We start from the raw sequence: 18300 nt of genomic DNA, 5'->3' as shown, positions 1-18300 counted from the left end.
TCTATGAACAGAGTTGATTTCATTTTTCTGAAATGGGACTCGACTTTCAAATTTTTGGGAAACCCTAATTTTGTTGTTGTTATTTTTCCTGTGTTACCCACTGCACCTAGGAACCCTAGTTATGAACCATGTTGCTGGACGTTGTACAAACACAGAACAAAAAGAGAGGCCCTGTCCCACAGAGCGCACAATCTACGTACAGGGCAAGAGACAACAGGTGGCTACAGACGGAAAGGGAGGTGCCAGGAAACAACGCAAGAACATTGGTGAGCAAGAGCGGCAGCTGTCACAGCATAGCAGCAGCCTAAACGCGGTCACGTTTTTTGTAGGCATCATGGAACTAGAGAGTTGTCGGGAGGGTTTGGAAGGAAGATAATCAGTTTCACGGAGATTCCTGGGGAGCACCTCCCAACGCTTGGCAGAAAGCACAAAGGTGCTTGTTTGAAATTTTAACAAGAGGCTGGGCTCCCGGGCTGATCACTGGTGAGACCAGTAACTTTGCCGCCCCTTGCTTAATAAAAGGGGCCGGGGGGAGGAAAAAAGACACGTGCTCAAGATCAGAATGATCTTCCTGGGCTCAGGAGTTATGTTTGAACCCACCCGTGCAATGAGATTATTCAAATTACTTGATAAATATCTGTCCCTTATCAGATGTCGTCTTCTACGAGCAACAGGCCAGACAAGTGTCTTGCAAGAATTTTGCTCCTTGTTTTTCTTTCCACGAGAGCTGCAGTGAGTTACTGGTCAGAAATCTAACCTGCTAGTCGAGCAGCCCCTTTAGGACACCTCCGCAAACCCGCACACGCTAAGCGCCTCTGTTGGGCCATTAGACCCAAGGTTGTGAACCTCTGTGGTGGACTCGGTGAGCCAGCAAAAGAAAGAGAATATTCCCAGTTGAGCACGTGTAACTGGGGAACCAGAGCCATGAGGCAGCTGAAGAGAGCGATTTGGGGGTGGGATAAAAGGAAGGGGAGGTTGCGGGAGTTACCACTGAGGAAGAAATCTGTAAAAATATAGAGAGTCACTAGGACCAGTTCCTTGGAGATTCACAGGTGCAGAGAAGATGACGTCTAGGAAACACATGCTGAGGAGATCAGGACATGCAAGATCAACAAAGGTGTGAAGATTCTGGCTCAAACCTTGCTGCAGTCACAACTTTGGGGTATCTCAGAGAATCATACACTCGTGTTTGTGTGTGCGGGAGGGAAAGACAGACAGACACGCACAATTCTATTTGCCCAAGCCCGTAGTTATTTTTGAGAGGCAAGCACAATAGCATTAATTTTTTCCATCAATCAGCTTGGTAAAGGATAGGCAAGTGGCATCTGTGCTTGGATTGGTGATAACCGATCTGTGGCTAGAGAGAATCACACCTAGCGGTAGATATAATACGGCTCTGGGTAGGTCTCCATTAGAAATGGAGTTCTTCCATCCCTGCAATAAATCCATCTGCCCGGAGAGATGGTAGCTAGGTCAATGGAGCAAATCTTCCTTCAATCTAGCCCTGTCTATAGCAGGGCTTAGGTCACCTTAATTAGGTTTCTCAGGGGTGTGAACTTTTCACACTGCTGAGCGACACAGCTGAGTCAACCTAACTTTCTAGGGTAGACCGACCCTCAGATTTTCCAAAGGGATGAAGAGGTTCAGGTATCCAAATCGTATCGTCCTTTAGGTCCCCTTGGAAAATCGCAATCTAAATTATTCTCTTTTTTTCTTACCCATTCCAAAGGTGAATTCAGAAGGAAGGGCACCCTCTGGTGGCTAGAAGACAAAGAATGATCTGGGTTCTAGTCCCAGCTCTGCTAGGCAGTCACGTCACTTGCCTCAGTTTCCCCCATCTGTAAAATGGGGATAAAAATATTTTCTTACCTCACAGATGGTTGCCAGACTAAATTCATTAGCATTTGTAAAGCAGGTAGGGATCCTGGGATGAAAGGTGCAATATTAATGTCAATGTATCTCATCAGAATTGCCACCCCAGACCCGTAGTCCATCTAACTCAGTGTCTGACTATGGTCAATACCAGATAATCCAAAAGTGCAAGAAATCCCATGACTCCTCGAACAGGAAAGTTTATCCTGCACTTGCCCAGAAAGGAACTCTATCTATTAATCTTGCGTACAGTTACTGCCAAAGTCAATACATCAAGTATCTGTGGACAGGGCCAATTTAACAGTAAGTAATAGGAGGGAAGATAAATAGGTTTTATACGTGTCCATTTTGCATTATTGGCCAATTCTAATTTGCTGGCAACCTGCCACATATTGAAAGGCTCTTTCTGCTGTTCTCCACGGGCCGACGCCAGGAACTGCAGCCCCAGCTCAGCTCTTTGTACAACCACCACCAATATCCTAACCCCACAACTGAGATGGGGTTCAGCACAGTACAGTAAGGACCAAAAGTCGCTACCACCTAATGGCTGTTCAGTGGCCCATGTGAAATAAGTTGGTAGGTCTCCACCCGGCCACCAATAACCACTACAGATCTGCCACCTCAACTGGTACTAATTGGGTCCCCTTGGTGGTGATATTAGCTCAGAGATCAAGGACAAAATGGACTCTATTAATGGACTACTAAATTCACCCTATCATCCATATGCACCATCTACTGTAGTATTTAGCTCCACATTTCCTTCAAGGGCGGACTGATATGTATGAAAATAGCTCCAAGATTCACAAGCTGGATGACTAGAAATTAAAACTCCAGGACCTTGGAAAAGGCAAAACAATTCTAGACTCTTGATCCCTTTTGAGGTTCTCTTGATCCACATGTACGTCGGGAGAGGGATGAAAGATGGAGCAGAACGTTTACAAAAGCTGTGAGAGTGGAAACGTTTATTTCTGAAGGCTGTTCTATGTATGAAATTGCACCAGCTTAAATACGGCTGTGATTTTACTGTAATTTAGTGAAACAGGTACGATTTTGTACGTGACTACTCTTAAACCTGACTTTAGATCAGTTCAGCTTGCAGAGGTAAATTCGCAGGTGCAAGTTAAGCCCATATAACCAGTTTTAAATCAACATAAGAGAGTGTCCACACGGGGTTTTGCACCACTTTAACTGCATCGTTTTTTCAACCAATTTAAGTTAAACTAGCGTAATGATTGCATGTAGCCAAGCCCTGGGAGACACAGTGAAATTGGAAAGGGAATCAATGAGACTATTGAGAAGCCAGAAATTACAACGTGGGTTGTGCTGTCTCCTGATGCCTTTCCCAAGATTCAGGCTCGAATTGTTGGAACTGTGTGCGTGTTCATCAACCATGAAAGTGTGAGCCAAAACCTGGGGACTGACTCCATACCGTGTCTCCGAGAAGTATCTATTTTAACCTGCGCTAGTTGAATATTAAGCTAGGTATTTTCCACCAAAAATTTCAAATGGAATGAACATTTTTCATTTCATTTGAAATTTTTCATTCCCTCCATCCCACCTTTTCTCCTTGCCCTCCCCCCCCCACTGGAAAAGAGGTGGGAAGTGAAAAGGAGATGGGGGGAGGAGGGGGCAAGATAAACATTTTCAAATTAACAAAAAAATTTGCATTTCATTTGAAAATTGTAGGGGGAAATATATTGCATTTTTAAACCAGCTCTGGTGAAATGAACACAAACCAAAAAAAATCTCAAAACCATCAAACACCTCCCCCTCCCCCCCCAAAAAAAACCCCAAAAACAAACCAAAAAAAACCCCACAGTGTTCTTTTTTTCATTTGAAAACACGACAAATTTCAACCAAAACTAAAATCTTCCACAAATGTTTTCATTTTGGTCAAAAAGTTATTCTCGTAAAAAAAATGCTTCAATTAAACAACTAAAACCAACTTTAATTTTAAGTTATACAAAGACACTAATGATCTGAGAAGTATACCACCATTTCCACCACCCCTCTCAAAAAACAAAAAACCCACAACCCCGCTTCCTTCCTAACAGCAACAAAAAAGCTCTATTCGACATAAAATTCCCCAGCCATTTCAAAGGAGACTATTCCCTCCTGTGAGACAGGAAATACAGCCACTGAAGGGGAAGGAGTGGTGTCCGGGAAGCAGTTTAGGATTTGTTTAAAAAGAGACCATGCTGCTGAGTTTAGTTTGAGGACCACAGACTGGGGTTTCATCAATATGGAGGGACAACCCTAGCCCAGCTGGGCCCTTTAAGAACCACAGGGAAAGGGTTGCTGGGAAATGGAGTCCCTCCTGATAGCCATATTGTAGTCCCAGGCTGTGGCACGGCATGCTGGGAAACAAGGAGGCGTATATATACTCTACCTTTCTGCAGCTGGAGACAAACTTGTAAGGAGACAGGTTATGAAAGTGGTCTTACCTGGATGCAATGGGCAAATAGGCCCAGGCTCTTTTTTTAACTTGCACAGAATATCAGGGTTGGAAGGGACCTCAGGAAATCATCTAGTCCAACCTCCTGCTCAAAGCAGGACCAATCCCCACACAGATTTTTTTCACCGGATCCCTAAATGGCCCCCTCAAGGATTGAACTTATAAGCTTGGGTTTAGCAGGCCAATGCTCAAACCACTGAGCTATCCCTCCCCTCCTAAAGCAAGCATCTGTGATAAAAGCAGCAAAGAATCCTGTGGCACCTTATAGACTAACAGACGTTTTGGAGCATGAGCTTTCGCGGGCATCCGACGAAGTGGGTATTCACCCACAAAAGCTCATGCTCCAAAACGTCTGTTAGTCTATAAGGTGCCACAGGATTCTTTGCTGCTTTTACAGATCCAGACTAACACGGCTACCCCTCTGATACTTGACATCTGTGATAAGTGACTGATCCAACTTTCTGAGACATTTTGGACAGGATTTTCTGGAGGTTGGGTGAACAGACACTTATCACAGATGCTTGCTTTAAAAAGCATAAATATTATGCAATTTAAAATAAAGCCCTGAATCGGTGGTTATTTTTGTTTGTTTGCTTGTTATGCACGGATATGGGATTTTTTGTCTGGCTTGTCACAAGGTCTCTGTGCACTCGGAGATGTGACGCAAATATTAACTACACTTTTCTTTGATGGTTGAGGTGGAAAACTTGGCATTGCAAATCCTCATGGTGGATTATTGAATTGCTTATTCTGAAGGGGAAAATAACTAGTTATAAGTAGAATTGAGCAATTTTTTTTAAATGTCAAAATCCTCCCCCCACCCCCCCACCCCCCCCCAAAAAAAACCCAAACAAAAAAACAGGAAAAGTAAGTTGATGATTTTCATTATTTTTCTGTTTGGACCAGCTCTAGTCTGAGCACGCTCAGTAGGCATCTACTAAGATGCATTAGAATCTAATGTAGCCCCATCCAGTCTGTGACATCACTACACATTCTTCTGGTCTGACCTGACCAAGAGGCTCTGGCAGGGGCTGGTTTTGCTGTTGGGACAATTAAATATTTACCCCCCTGGTACGAACCTTAAGTGCTTTAACATCCGGGAGGTGAGATCATCATAGGAATGGGAGCAGAGGGGGAAGTTGCTAGTCTTGCAATAGATGCTGCAACTTGTTTTGCATGGCTGCAGTCGCTGACATTACTTGGATTGTAAACTCTCTGAGGCACGGACCATCTGTTGTTCTGCGTTTGTACAGCACCAAGCACAGTGTGGTCCTGGTCTGTGACTGGGGTTCTTAGGCACCACAGCAGTACAAATAATTAATTAATTAATAAGTAATTCAACACATTTCAGGATTGGAGCTTTGGCGCGTATCCTCTCCTACGGCGCCACTGTAAAATAGTCTACAAATCTGACACATATTCAGTTTATAGCCTCCTCTTTTGGGAGCAGGCAGCCACCACGATGCAAACTAACAATGCGCGTATGGATTACAGACGTTTCGCCCCTAAAATTTCCCCTCCTTGCTATTTGTGGCTTAGCCCCCACCTGTCATAACTAGCGCAGACCAGCTGCTGGCGCGCTAGGCACTGCATTGGCTAAACTGGCTTGTAATAGGGCTAAATGACACAGTGGTTAAAATGTCCCCCAGTCTCTTGTACTCTTGCACTGGAGATGAACAAGTGGTAGAAGCCATTATATAAAAGTGGTAGAAACCATTATTAGTTAAAAAAAAAATCTATAGTATAGACGAGGCCCAGGAAAATCATTTCCATTCATCCAGCAGCGAAGATGGCACTTTTCCCACACTCCCTGCCTGTTCACCTTAATAAGGTGAAAAGGCAAGTGCCTAAGGAGGGTCTGGGAAATGTTGACACTAAAATACAGGCAGCATTTTTTTTTTAAATGCAAAGTTAGGCAAATCCTGCACAAATTGTCTGAATATTTGCTCCGATTTTTAAATTCGTTCCCTTCAGCCGTGCTCGTCGTCCTCCTCGCCTTTCCGGTCTGCTTTCCGTGAACATTCACGTGATCACATTTTGTTGGCATGGACGTTTGCAGAAAGGAGATTTCAAAGTTACATCCGCAAGTATTCAGGAAAACCCAATGTAAAAGTCTCACCTGCCTACACACTCCTCCTGGCCAGGAGGCAGAAACAGTACCGTGTGGCTTATCTGACCCATAAAGGATAACCAAAGAGAACTGTCTGATCAATCCATTGCGTCAAAACATACACGCAAATTCACTACTCTCAAATACGCACTTAATGAAAGGAAATCATTAACTATTCGTGTCTGCGCCATAAGCAAGGAGAGAGGCTACATTTGTCAGATAAATTTCTTGAGTTACTTGTTCTGCTGCAATGAAATGCTCAACAATGGTCTTCATGTAAGGTGTTACATCTAGGCTGAGATTCAGCAAGGTGTTTAAGCTGGCGGCGGGGGGGGGGGGGGGGGACTTTTTGGCCTGAGGGCCACATCGGGGAATAGAAATTGTAGGGCGGGCCATGAACGCTCACAAAATTAGGGTTGGGGTGTGGGAAGGGGTGAGGGCTCTGGTTGGGGGTGCAGGCTCTGGGGACAAAGCACTTGGGGTGTAGAAGGGTGCTCTGTGCTGGAATCAAGGGGTTTGGAGAGGGGGATCAGGGCTGGGGTAGGAGGTTCAGGCGTGGGGAGAAGATCAGGGGTGCAGGCTCCCAGAAGCAGCGGCATGTCCCTTCTTTGGCTCCTATGTGGAGGCGCAGCCAGGTGGCTCTGCATGCTGCCCCATCTGCAGGCACCGCCCCTGCAGCTCCCATTGGACCACTGAAGGGGGCCATTGGAGCACATAGGAGCTGGAGGGGGGCATGCCGGGCTTCTGAGAGCCAAGTGGTGCAGCCCCCGACACGGCGCCCCAGCTGGAGCAGGGCAAGCCCCACACCCCGCTCTGCAGTGGAAGCTCGCGGGCCGGCTTAAAACAGCTCCGGCCCGCGGACCGTACTTTGCCCACCCCAGTTTAAGCACATGCCTCATTTTAGCTTGTGAGGAGCCCTGTTAACTTCAGCTGGAGCAATCACATGCTGAAAATGAGGCCACATCTGTACTAGGAGCCAGTATATTCTATACTTCGCCAGTATAGCTACACTGGCCTATCGCACTGGTAAAGAGCTCCCTAGTGTGATTGCTTTTATACTGGCAAAGCTGACTTTTACTAATTTAACTTATCCCACCACCGTGACAGAAAAAAAAACTATACCCCTAAAAGCACAGGTTTGCTGGTAGAACTGTCTACTCAAGGGGCTTTTGCTGGTACAGCTATGGTCAAGGATCCCATCCCTCCCCAACACAGCTATGCTGGGGCAGGTGTCTGGAGCACAGACGTGGCCTGAAGCATGTGCTTAAATACCTTCTTGAATCAGGCCCTGAGTCACTAGAGGTCAGAAAATGCAAGCAGCAGGTCCAACGGCAGAGCGAATTGAGCCTCAGTGCACACCCCAGGATGTGGAGGCAGAGAGAGAGAGAGAGAGGGGTACGTAAGTATTACTGCTGTAAAATGTGCATTACAAAAAAAAATTACATAGGGCCTGATTCTGCTCTCACTTGCTCCAATGTAAATCAAGGCTATGTCCGCCCTGAAATCAACAGCATTCCACTGAGGCACTATCAGAATTGGGGCCCCCATCACTGCTGCATTGGCTTTCGCATTTGCTGACATCTTGTGGCTCAGCATGTCACTTTCACTGTGCATGAATATGAGGGTGTGGCTTATTTAAGGGTTGGTTTTTACATGTAATGTAGCCAAAGGACCTGATCCTGGAGCCTTTAGTCATGCAAAGCGAGTGGGCATTTTGCCTGATTACGGAACTTCTGCCTCCACGGATCTTCTCTGGCACATGTGACTTAGTCGGATCATCATTCTCTTCCCCCTACCCAGCCAAACCTGATATGAAATAACTTTGTACCCAAAAAAAACTTCATCTCAAAGGAGTTTTTATCCTGCAACTTTCCAAAAAGTCTGACAAACCCTTAGCAACAGCAAGAGCAACTGAACTGGAAGTCTCGAGACACCAATTCCAGAAAAACCAATTGTATTAACCATTTAAAACATTGATTTGGCTCTGATAAAGTACGTAGCCTTTTAAACAGCTCGACCAAGAAGACTCTAAGAGCACACCCCACACTAAGAGATCACCTCGTGGAGCCGGAAAAACATCTGGCATATGGTGGGGGCGGGGAAGAGTTTTAGGGGATGGATGCAGACAGGAAAACTTGGCTTGGAACGGAAAATAAGATGCTGTGTACAAGTGCCATGTACGCTGCCTGGTTTTTAAGCACACGTGTAAAGGAATCAGCCTGCTTTACAGGAGCTGTAGACACGCACTTGGCTTGATGGAATAAGCTACTTCACTTGCTCCTCTCCAGGTTTGAAAACAGCTTGTTATTCATTTTAGATATTCCTGGTTTTAGAAAGCTTTGCTCTTAAGGGGGGGGGGGCCACAAATGCTCCACCCCCTTCTCCAGACCCTGTGAAAGCACCTCTGCATGAGTAGGTGCCTCATGAAGATGAGGGAAGCGTCATGATTCAATCCCCACCCCCCACATACGTGTGTCTAAAGGAATGCAGCCTGGAGGGGTTTTAATTCAAGGCTCCAGTGTCAATGTTGCCCCTTTCATGATGGGAGAAAGGGGGCGTCTGTTTTAAAAGAAAGCAAGAGGCAGAATGGAGGAGCTAACCCTCCCTGGGACTCGTAGGGAGGATCTGTGGCCATGGAACTTGTGCATGCATAGGGTTGGCAGGCTAAATTCCCTCACTTTTCCACAGCATCCCAAGCTCATCACAACAGCGGAGCTGGGAAGACTTCAAAGGAACTCTCCAAGCCTTTTCAATGCCTCCTGGGGAGCATCTCTGGGCCATGGAGGGCAAGATTTTCTTGAGCGCTCAGCACCCTGGGTGCTGAACATTTTTGAAAAGGCGGCTTCCAGTTAGAGGCTCAAATGGGAGGTGAAAAATCTAGCCCTGGTTCTTAACAAAAACTGGCTCTCAATCATTATTTTCTTGTCTACCTTGAGGTCTATTAATGGAGCCCATAACCATAGGATCTATGCAACTGACTTTATAAAATGAAATACAGCAGGCTCCTTTTCAGAGCAACCCCGCCCCCTTTTTTTTCCCGCCCCGCTCAACTGAATTCTGATCTGAAGTGCTGTTTGCACCTTACAATACACCGAGCCGACTCAGGACTTCCATCTCGCTGCACCAGACGTGGAGTTTCGCCAGAGCTGAGTGGCTCCCTTGTTATAGGTTCTCGTGTCAAACTGTGTGTGTGTGTGTGTGTGTGTGTGTGTGTGTGTGTGTGTGTGTGTGTGTGTGTGTTGCTCTATTAAAAAACCAAAAAAAACCAACCCACCCACTGACTTTTTTAAATCACCATCACGTGTGTTGATGGGAACCCTATAGCAGCCAGAAAAGTGTGAAATTTCAGCTCCAACCATGTCATGGCTCACCAGTGTCAGTTACAATAAAATAAACGACCCATTTCCTGCAGGACCAGGAGCACTCTTGGGAGGGTTGGGGTTGGGTTGGGTTGGGTTTTTTGGAGACAAGCTTGGACTCCCTCTCTCGAGCTGCCCTTTTTGAGAGGAGGCAGGGCATGGATTAAGGATGCGCCGCTCGCTGAACCGGTCCGCCAGCAGCATGGCTGCTTCTCGCTGCCCTCAGCTCGGGATTAGGGCTAGCAAATGGGGAAATTATAAATACCCGTGCCGGCTACCCATCTCCGCGGCCGTAGTCCTATCGGTGCCCCTCCCCCACCTCTTCACTAGGCTCCCTCAAGAAGCTCAATAAAATGTCTTCCACTGTTCAGATATTATTGCCAGGCCTGTTGGGGAAACCCCTGGGGGGGAGGAGGTTTGGAAAGGGGACAATCAAGGCAACTGCAAAAGCAGGAGCGGCAGAGGCTACAGGCACAAATAAGAGTTAGGGGTAGAAATGTCAAAAGCACCTAAGTGACTTAGGAGCCTAGGTCTCATTTTTTCAAAAGGGATAAACACTTAAGAGCCTAAATCCCACAGACTCTCAATGAGACGTAGGCGCCTAAGTCACGTTTGAAACAGGCGCTTAGGCTCCTAAGTGACTTGGGCACTCAGGGTAAGATTTTCAAACGTGCTTAACTCCCACTGAGAGTCGGGGACCCAGCTTCTCCTTGTGCCTTTGAAACCCCCCCACCACACACACACACACGATAAACTGAGAAAGTGCCCCATTGTTTGAGACACTTTAAAACTAGGCTGGACAAAGCCCTAGCAAACAGACTATAGGGAACAATTCTGCATTGCCCCCTGTGGGGAGGTGGGGGCAGAGGAATGGACTAAATGAGCCTACCAGCGGCCCTAAGCAGCCTGGCCCCAATCCAAAGCACAGCAAGTAAGTGCTTAGCTTGAAGCAAACGGACAGTCCAATTAAGTCAATGGAACTAGTCGCTGCTTAAACACGTGCTTTGCTGGATGCAAACCAGAATACTGCGAGCCTTATCTACCCCTGGCCTTCTCCATGCAAGAAAACTGCTCATTTAATTTAGGCTGCATCTACATTTAAACCACTCCAGCAGCACAGCTGCAACATAAGAATTATTCCGTTGACCTAAAAACAACAACGAGGAGTCCGTTGTTTAGATTTAAAGACTAACAGATTTATCGTCAGAAGGGGATTTTTTACCCATGAAAGCTTATACCCAAATAAATCTGTTAGTCTTTAAGGTGCCACCGGACTCCTCGTTGTTTTTGTGGATACAGACTAACACGGCTACCCCCTGATCCGTTGACCTAGAGATGTCTACACCACGGCTTAGGTTGGCTGAATTACGTTGTATGGGCCATGAAATTTGTCCCAGCCCTGAGCAATGTAGGTAAGCCAACCAAACTTTGTAGTGCAGCCCTGTGTAGCCACCTAAGAGTAGCCTATAGTAGTTGATCTTCAACTGATTAGGAATTGGTCTAAACTGAACTGCATTAAGCCAGTTTTCAATCAAAATCAGAGTCTGCACTGGTCTTACCTAAATCACTTTAAATTAACTTTCTCACGTAAGCAAGCCCTCAAATTTCACATGGACGCCATCACCAGGAAACTTCAGAGGAGAGTCTGTCTGGCTAGAAGAGTTTTTAGATGTTTTCCATTCTTTCCCCCCTATAAATATCCAGTTTCAAAGCTTGGACTGATAGAAATTGGAAGAATTCTGCTGAAAAGTGAATGAGGGTCGACTAGCTATGCTAAAAGTCTATCGCAGCTGATCATCTTATCAATGAATATAACACATGGCGAGTTCTCTCTCTTCCAGGTGTTCTCTAGCCGAACTCTTATTCTAAGGCATTTCAGAAATACTTTCCAGCAACATTCAGTCTGTTAACGAGGGGTATACGCTTCATGCAGCCTGCATCACTGCAGCTACACTTTGAAACTTGTAGAGTAGAACAAGCAGCTATAATTAAACCCTAAAAATGTTTTCCTAGATGGATTCCCAAGAGACCTGGACACTTCTGGGGATAACAAGAACACCCAGAACTGTAGCAAGAATGAAAAAAAAAAAGTTTGGATTTTATATAAACCCTCAAACTTCAGGGCATCATCCAACCTCTGACTGATACAATTAGGAAGAAACCTTCCCTAAACAGACTAGTTCATAACTGCCTTCTGCAAGGTTTCCTACAACATCCCCTGAAATAGCTCGTACTAACTGCTACTGGAGACAAGACCCTGGATTAGATGAACCCCTGGTCTTACCTAGTATGGCAAATCCTATATTCCTCTTCTGCCTTTTTATTTTAAACATTTTGCATGTTAAGTAACTTTTTTTTAAAAGTATCAGCATTCCTTTCTGGAAGACCCTCCCTGTTCATTCACAGCTTTCAAACCAAAAGCAGGTGGAATAAGAATTCAGAAGAACAAGTGGGCTCATGGACAAGACTGACAGAACATTGACAACAGGGGCAGAATTTTCAAACGTGTCTAAGGGCTGGTCTACGCTAGACAATTAGGTTGGTGTAATTACATTGCCTAGAGCGTAGAAAATGCACCTCAGTCCCTGTGCAGACAATGGGTAGGTGGATGGAAGAATTCGAGCTAGCTACTGCCTCTTGGGGAGATGTATTACCTACGCGAGGGGGAGAAACCCTCCATTGGCACAGGTAGCGTCTACACTGAAGCGCTGAGTGGTTTAAGTGTAGACAAGTCCTAAGTGACTTAGGAGCTCATGTCTCAGTTTCAAAAGTGACTTATGAGTCTTGGATTTAGGTATCCAAGTGTCTAAGTCACTTTTGAAAATGAGACGTGAGCTCCTAAGTCACTCAGAGCTGGTCAACACTACGGGGGGTGTGTGTGTGTGTATAATCAAAGTTACGCAACTTCAGCTACGTGAATAATGTAGCTAAAGTCAATGTACTTAGATCTACTTACCACGGTGTCTTCTCAGTGAAGTGGATTACCCAGGGGCGGCTCCAGACCCCAGCAGGCCAAGCATGTGCTTGGGGCGGCATGCTGAGGGGGGCGCTCTGCCGGTCGCCGGGAGGGTGGCAGGCGGCTCCGGTGGACCTCCCGCAGGCGTGCCTGTGGAGGGTTCGCTGGTCCTGCGGCTCCACTGGCCGCGCGGGACCAGCACACCCTCCGCAGGCACGCCTGCAGGAGGTCCACCGGAGTCGCGGGACCAGCGACCGGCAGAGCGCCTCCCACAGCATGCCGCCCTGCTTGGGGCGGCGAAATGTCTAGAGCCGCCCCTGGGAGTACCGGAGTCGACACTAGAGCGATTGTCGGTCAATTTAACTCGTCTATACTAGACACGATAAATTGACCCCCGCTGGATCGATCGTTACCCTCGATCTGGCCGGTAGTGTAGACAAGCCCTTGACCCTTTTGAAAACATTACCCCATCTAAATAAGAAAACAATTTATCAATGACTTTCTGGGTAGGTTTTGTTTTGTGTTTTGTTGGGTTGGTTGGTTGGTTTGTTTTTCAGGAAATCATGTGCAGTAGAGCTTAAGCTTTTCCGATCACTGTTAAAGTCTTCATCATCCCAATTCATCTGCCTTCCTCTCTACTGTAAGAGAAACATGTTGAAGAATCCCTTGGTATTGACAAAACAGTTTTATACGCATCATTTCTTCATCATCAACATTTTTTTCACACTTTCTTGTTTGTAAAAGCAACATCTCCCTAAGAAACCCACAAGTTGCCACAAAATGCGTGTGTGTGTGTGGGGTGAGGGTGTTTAAAAAAAACAATGGCATCATTAGTGGAGACTGAAAACCTTTTACACACTGACACTGAGTGAGGTACCTTCCATTCATTAGGTCAGCAAAACCTGTAAATTACTACTAGAGGTAGAAGGGGACTCTTTCTGTTTCTTCAGCCTGGAATTTCAAACACTGGACTAACTCAATCTTATTTTTCAACAGCCTCTCCTGCTTTCTGAAGTTTCCTAGGTCCTAGTGGCACATTCTGGAAAACATTAACATTTCTATATCTGAGGGGAGGAAGGGGGACGGATGTCTTCTTAAGTGTCTAAATTCTTAAAGCTGTAACTTTTTTAAGGAGAAAAAAATATAGTATTTTTTTAAATGGTTTTAATCTAAAAGGCAAAAGTATAATCAATCTCTATTGGAGAAACCGATTCAGAAAGGGCATCTACAGGTCTTCATTTTTCATTGGTCCAAAAGCTGAGGCTAGAAAGTTTGCAATTAAGTTGCAACTTCTGATAGACACTTGCCAGTTATAGTTCTTACTGGGAAATGAAGGGTGAGCCAATTGCTTCAAACTGTAAATTGTTAAGATTATCTTTTATTTTCAGTTATATTAAAATTGTGCACATCTCAAGTGATCAAAACTTTAAACCTAATTTTTCAAATTTACTCCAGAAGAACATGGAACTGACAAATTATTTCTATCCTTCATGGTTGGAAATCACCAACAGTGTTCATTGACTACAGCTATTGAGGGTGTATTAATCGGTATTAATAATCACTGATTTAAATGTACTAAATCCAAAGAGAACCTATTAAGATAACCAAAAAGAAGATCTTAAATCAAAGCTTAGAATATTAAAATGGAAGTTTTTTCCCTTATCTCAGGCATTTAAACTTTCAGAAACTGCTCTAAACAAGAATGATGCTAACTCTGGAAAGGCAGAACCTTTAAAAAGTTAACCACCTCTGATCTGCAGGAGATAAATAACCTCAAGAATGGATTATAAATTTAATTTGTCTCAACATTCAAGAAAGTTTTCCTGAATTAAAAAATAACGAACTACCTAGATTTTCTATGAACTTTTTGTAGAACCAAGAAATCAGAAGCGAGTAAGATGCAATTTTTGTCAACTAATACTTAAAAAGAAAAAGGTGCCACTTGCTGTTTAAACAAAGTTTTAAAAGATTTCATTATGAACACACTCATCGTGGGATTATGTTCAAAATTATATTTCTACACAAGTATTAACCTGAAACAAAGACTGGGGGGGAAAGGTAATACAACCCCCCTCAAGCAAACTTGTTAAATTATATCCAGAGCAATACAGCAGACAATTAAATATTTGCTTGTAATTAATAAATGTCCTTCTTCTGTTTGGGGACAAACTTTTCTGACTGTATCTGTTCTTTGCTTAAAAATAACCTGTGCAAATCCTTTTAGCTTTAAGTGTATTTTTATCAGCCATATTCACTATTTCCCCCAAATTACTAAGTTTCATTCTCTCTGGGCTACTCACTTCCACATTCCTCATATTTGGAATGTTTGCTTGATGGATTCACTTCTTTCATTCTTTCTTTCTCCTCCCCCCCACCCTTTATTCATTCATTCTTTTTTTCAAATCTATCCACTTAAGTCTTTTCAGTTTCAGACAGATCTACCCCCCTAAAACATTTCTTAATCTTATAGGGGATGGGGGGTAAAATCTCATTTCTTGAAGGGATCATTTCTTCAGTAAGCCTTTCAACACACACAATTTTTCAGGTTTTTTGTGTTTTCTTTTTAAACCATAATTCCTAATTTTGCCAACGCCTCCTCAGTAAAGTCACAGAATAGCAATGAGAGAAACTTTAACCTAAGCAAGTTTAATAAAACTTTCAGTTTTATAATATTAATCTCCACACAATGACAGTGTATATTTCACATCAGAGTGATTTCTTTCTTTTTAACCTAATATTTTAAAAGTATTTATTTAAAATGGTTTCCTATCAGCATTAACAAAATGAATGTGTTTCTCTTATATTTTGGGGGCAGAAATACATACCAACAATTCTCTTGTGTACTGTTAGTTTATTCTGCATATTTTAATTCATATTTATATTAGAAGTGAGAAGAGAAGAAACATTTTAAAGAAGAAAGGAAACCCTCACGAAAGATGAATTCACTATATGAAGTTTAATCAAATACATTCATTTCCAAAAACATCCTTCAATCTTATTGAGCATTATTTTTTATTTCTAATCAAACAGATCCAATCCATAAATCAACTTTTATTTTCAAAATTCTCAGAAAAGTAAATGAGTGAATGTAACTTTATTTTTTTAAATTCCTGTACTTAACAACCTTGTCAGGTTTTATTTCATTTTATTTTAAAGAAATCACAGTAAGAACATCTGATCGAATCCTTGCCTATCCTACTTAATTAACTAATTCCTGTTCTGTATGTCTTTAGACTGGAAAATCCAAACTCAAAACAACCAGAACAACAAACTCACACAGAAACACCGCCTCTAACATAATATCACTCTGTATTTAAAAAAGAGAAAAAATATGGTATACCACCTAGTAAAGATTATATTTGCCTAACAACTTCCAAGTTTACTAACATTTTTAGAAAAAACAGAACTACAAGCCTGTCTTAGAAAACTGAGACAAAGTTACTTTATCAAACCATAGTTAAGTGATACAGGAATGTATCCAACTTGAACACCACCACAATATCGTACTAATAAAAGTTATTTGAAGTTAAGCACTTTAAGGAGAACATCAACATCAAAAATGGCTTCTGTAGCTTTAAATAAAGCAGACAGTGTGTGTATTTATACACAAACATATATATAATGTGTGTTCACACAATCACCACACCATGGCATATAGATTCTATATGTAATTAATTTTATTTCTCTTGTTTCTCACTAAAATTTGCTAACTAACCTTAGGTCTGATTCCTCTTATTATAAACTTTAAGCCACAATTTGTTTGAATTACACTGTGTTTACATTTAAAGAATAGCTGCTCTTTGACATTATTAATAAAATCCAAAAAGGGTTAGGAGAAAGCGAACTAAGCAATATCTTGAAATCTACTGTGTGCCACACAACCTATTGAGTACAGCTGCTGTTTGATATTGTTAATAAAGTCTGAAAAGGGTTGGGAGAAAGTGAACTAAGAAAGAGCTTGAAGTCTGCTGTGTTCCACACAACCTATTGATTTTCTAGCAGTGCTAAGAAAAAAAAATCAGACTTTTTTTTTTCGATTTTATAATGTTACCTTTCATACTGTAATTGCCTTTCCAATAACATTTCATTCAATCGAAATTTACACCACAACCAAGTCTTTGAACACGGTAATAAGCAATAATTGATCACCAATGCATAAATTGGGGGCTTACTGCTAAAATATTTTATATTAAATGATTAGATCGGTTTTGAGGTTTGAGCTAAACCTACTGGGTCTCACTGACCCATAGAGCACCCTGCTTTCAGCCCTGCAGTCTCTGGGATTCAATGGACATATTGGTGTGTAATTTTAAAAGGCCAACAAATGGGGGGAAAAAAATTGCTGGGAAAGCAAAAATTAAGGCTTACCCTTTGCTAGTAAGCCAGATTCCACTAGAGTCTTCAGGTATATTTTTTTCAGTCATAAAAAAGCTAAAACAATCTTTTCAGAAGCCACCTCCCTCCTGCTCTGTTGTTGAAGTAACTGCCTGGTCACGTGGCTCAAGCATATTACAGATTCTGCTAGAATTCAACATAGACTATTTGTGTTTGGGGCCAACTCCCCTGCTTCCTGCGGGGTAGGGGAAATGTATCTTTGCTAGAAAATATTTACGCTCCTTTATGTGGCATCTGCCCTAAACTGCAAAATATCTGCTGGTCAACAGAATAAATCATCAGCCCAAGGTGAGCACCCAACAACAAAAGGCCAAGAACATGGAGAAGACTGTAGACTTCTGAAAAAAAAAATCTAGTGGAAGAAATTATACTTGTAAAGAAGGGAGACACTTTTTCATGTTTAAAGTAAAGATAAAGGAAATGTAATAATTACAGCTCAGTGAGAGTTCTTCTCTACAAGAAGCTGGGTCAAATTTCCTTAATTTAAACTACACCTTAGCATGAAATGTGAAAACAAGCCCCCCCCCTTTTTTTAATCCAATTTAACTTTTTTCAAATATTAGGTGAGAAATTTTAAAAATATGTGTAAAAGGTATTTCAAAGTGAACAAGACAGCAGGGAGCCTTCAGCAAGATCTCAGCAATACTGTACACCAACTTGGCCAAACCACTATTTAGTATCTGTTTGGGTTTTTTTAAACTTACTTTCAAAGTAACTTAAACAAACAAAGACGAAATGTGAAAGTTGATCATCAGAATTGACTCACGCCTAGCTTTGGGCAGCTCTAAAACCCAATAATCCTCTCAAATTTAATTTCACATGCCCATAATTGTGATGATAAATCCCCCCCTCCACCTCACCCCCCATTAGTTTAGCTATAACCTTCCAACAGGGAAAAATAAGAGGAATTAAAACTCTGTATTACCTTTGCTTTTTGGGTACTGAATGTTCAATCTCTAGCTGTTTTCCATGGAGCTCCACTTTCCCTAAAAACAAAATGTGTCTTTTTTTTAAATCTGAGCAGGGGTGGGATGCAGAAAGGTTTGGGTAACATTCTTTGCCCCTAAACCTTTTTATTTTAATTCCAATTACAATGGGCCACACAGCACAAATCCATGTTCTGATTCCTCTGCCAGTGCACTTTATTAAATAC

General features: G+C 42.9%; 1 protein-coding gene across 3 annotated transcripts in view; it reads right to left on the bottom strand.

Annotated features, from left to right (window-relative positions):
- The window catches only part of IGF2BP1 (insulin like growth factor 2 mRNA binding protein 1), a 54923-nt gene that overhangs the window by 35203 nt on the left and 1420 nt on the right, over window positions 1-18300 (bottom strand). For 2 of the 3 annotated variants that reach the window (XM_044999268.1, XM_044999269.1), the window contains exon 2: window positions 18073-18133. In XM_044999268.1, the coding sequence (XP_044855203.1) occupies window positions 18073-18133 (61 nt within the window). Of the gene's footprint in view, window positions 1-17120; window positions 17216-18072; window positions 18134-18300 lie in introns of those variants that run through there. The other variant, XM_044999270.1, reaches the window with a different exon arrangement.

This window comes from Mauremys mutica, chromosome 25 (genome assembly GCF_020497125.1).
Source record: "Mauremys mutica isolate MM-2020 ecotype Southern chromosome 25, ASM2049712v1, whole genome shotgun sequence".
Lineage (NCBI taxonomy): Eukaryota > Metazoa > Chordata > Testudines > Geoemydidae > Mauremys > Mauremys mutica.
This window is presented reverse-complemented; position numbering and strand designations above follow the sequence as displayed.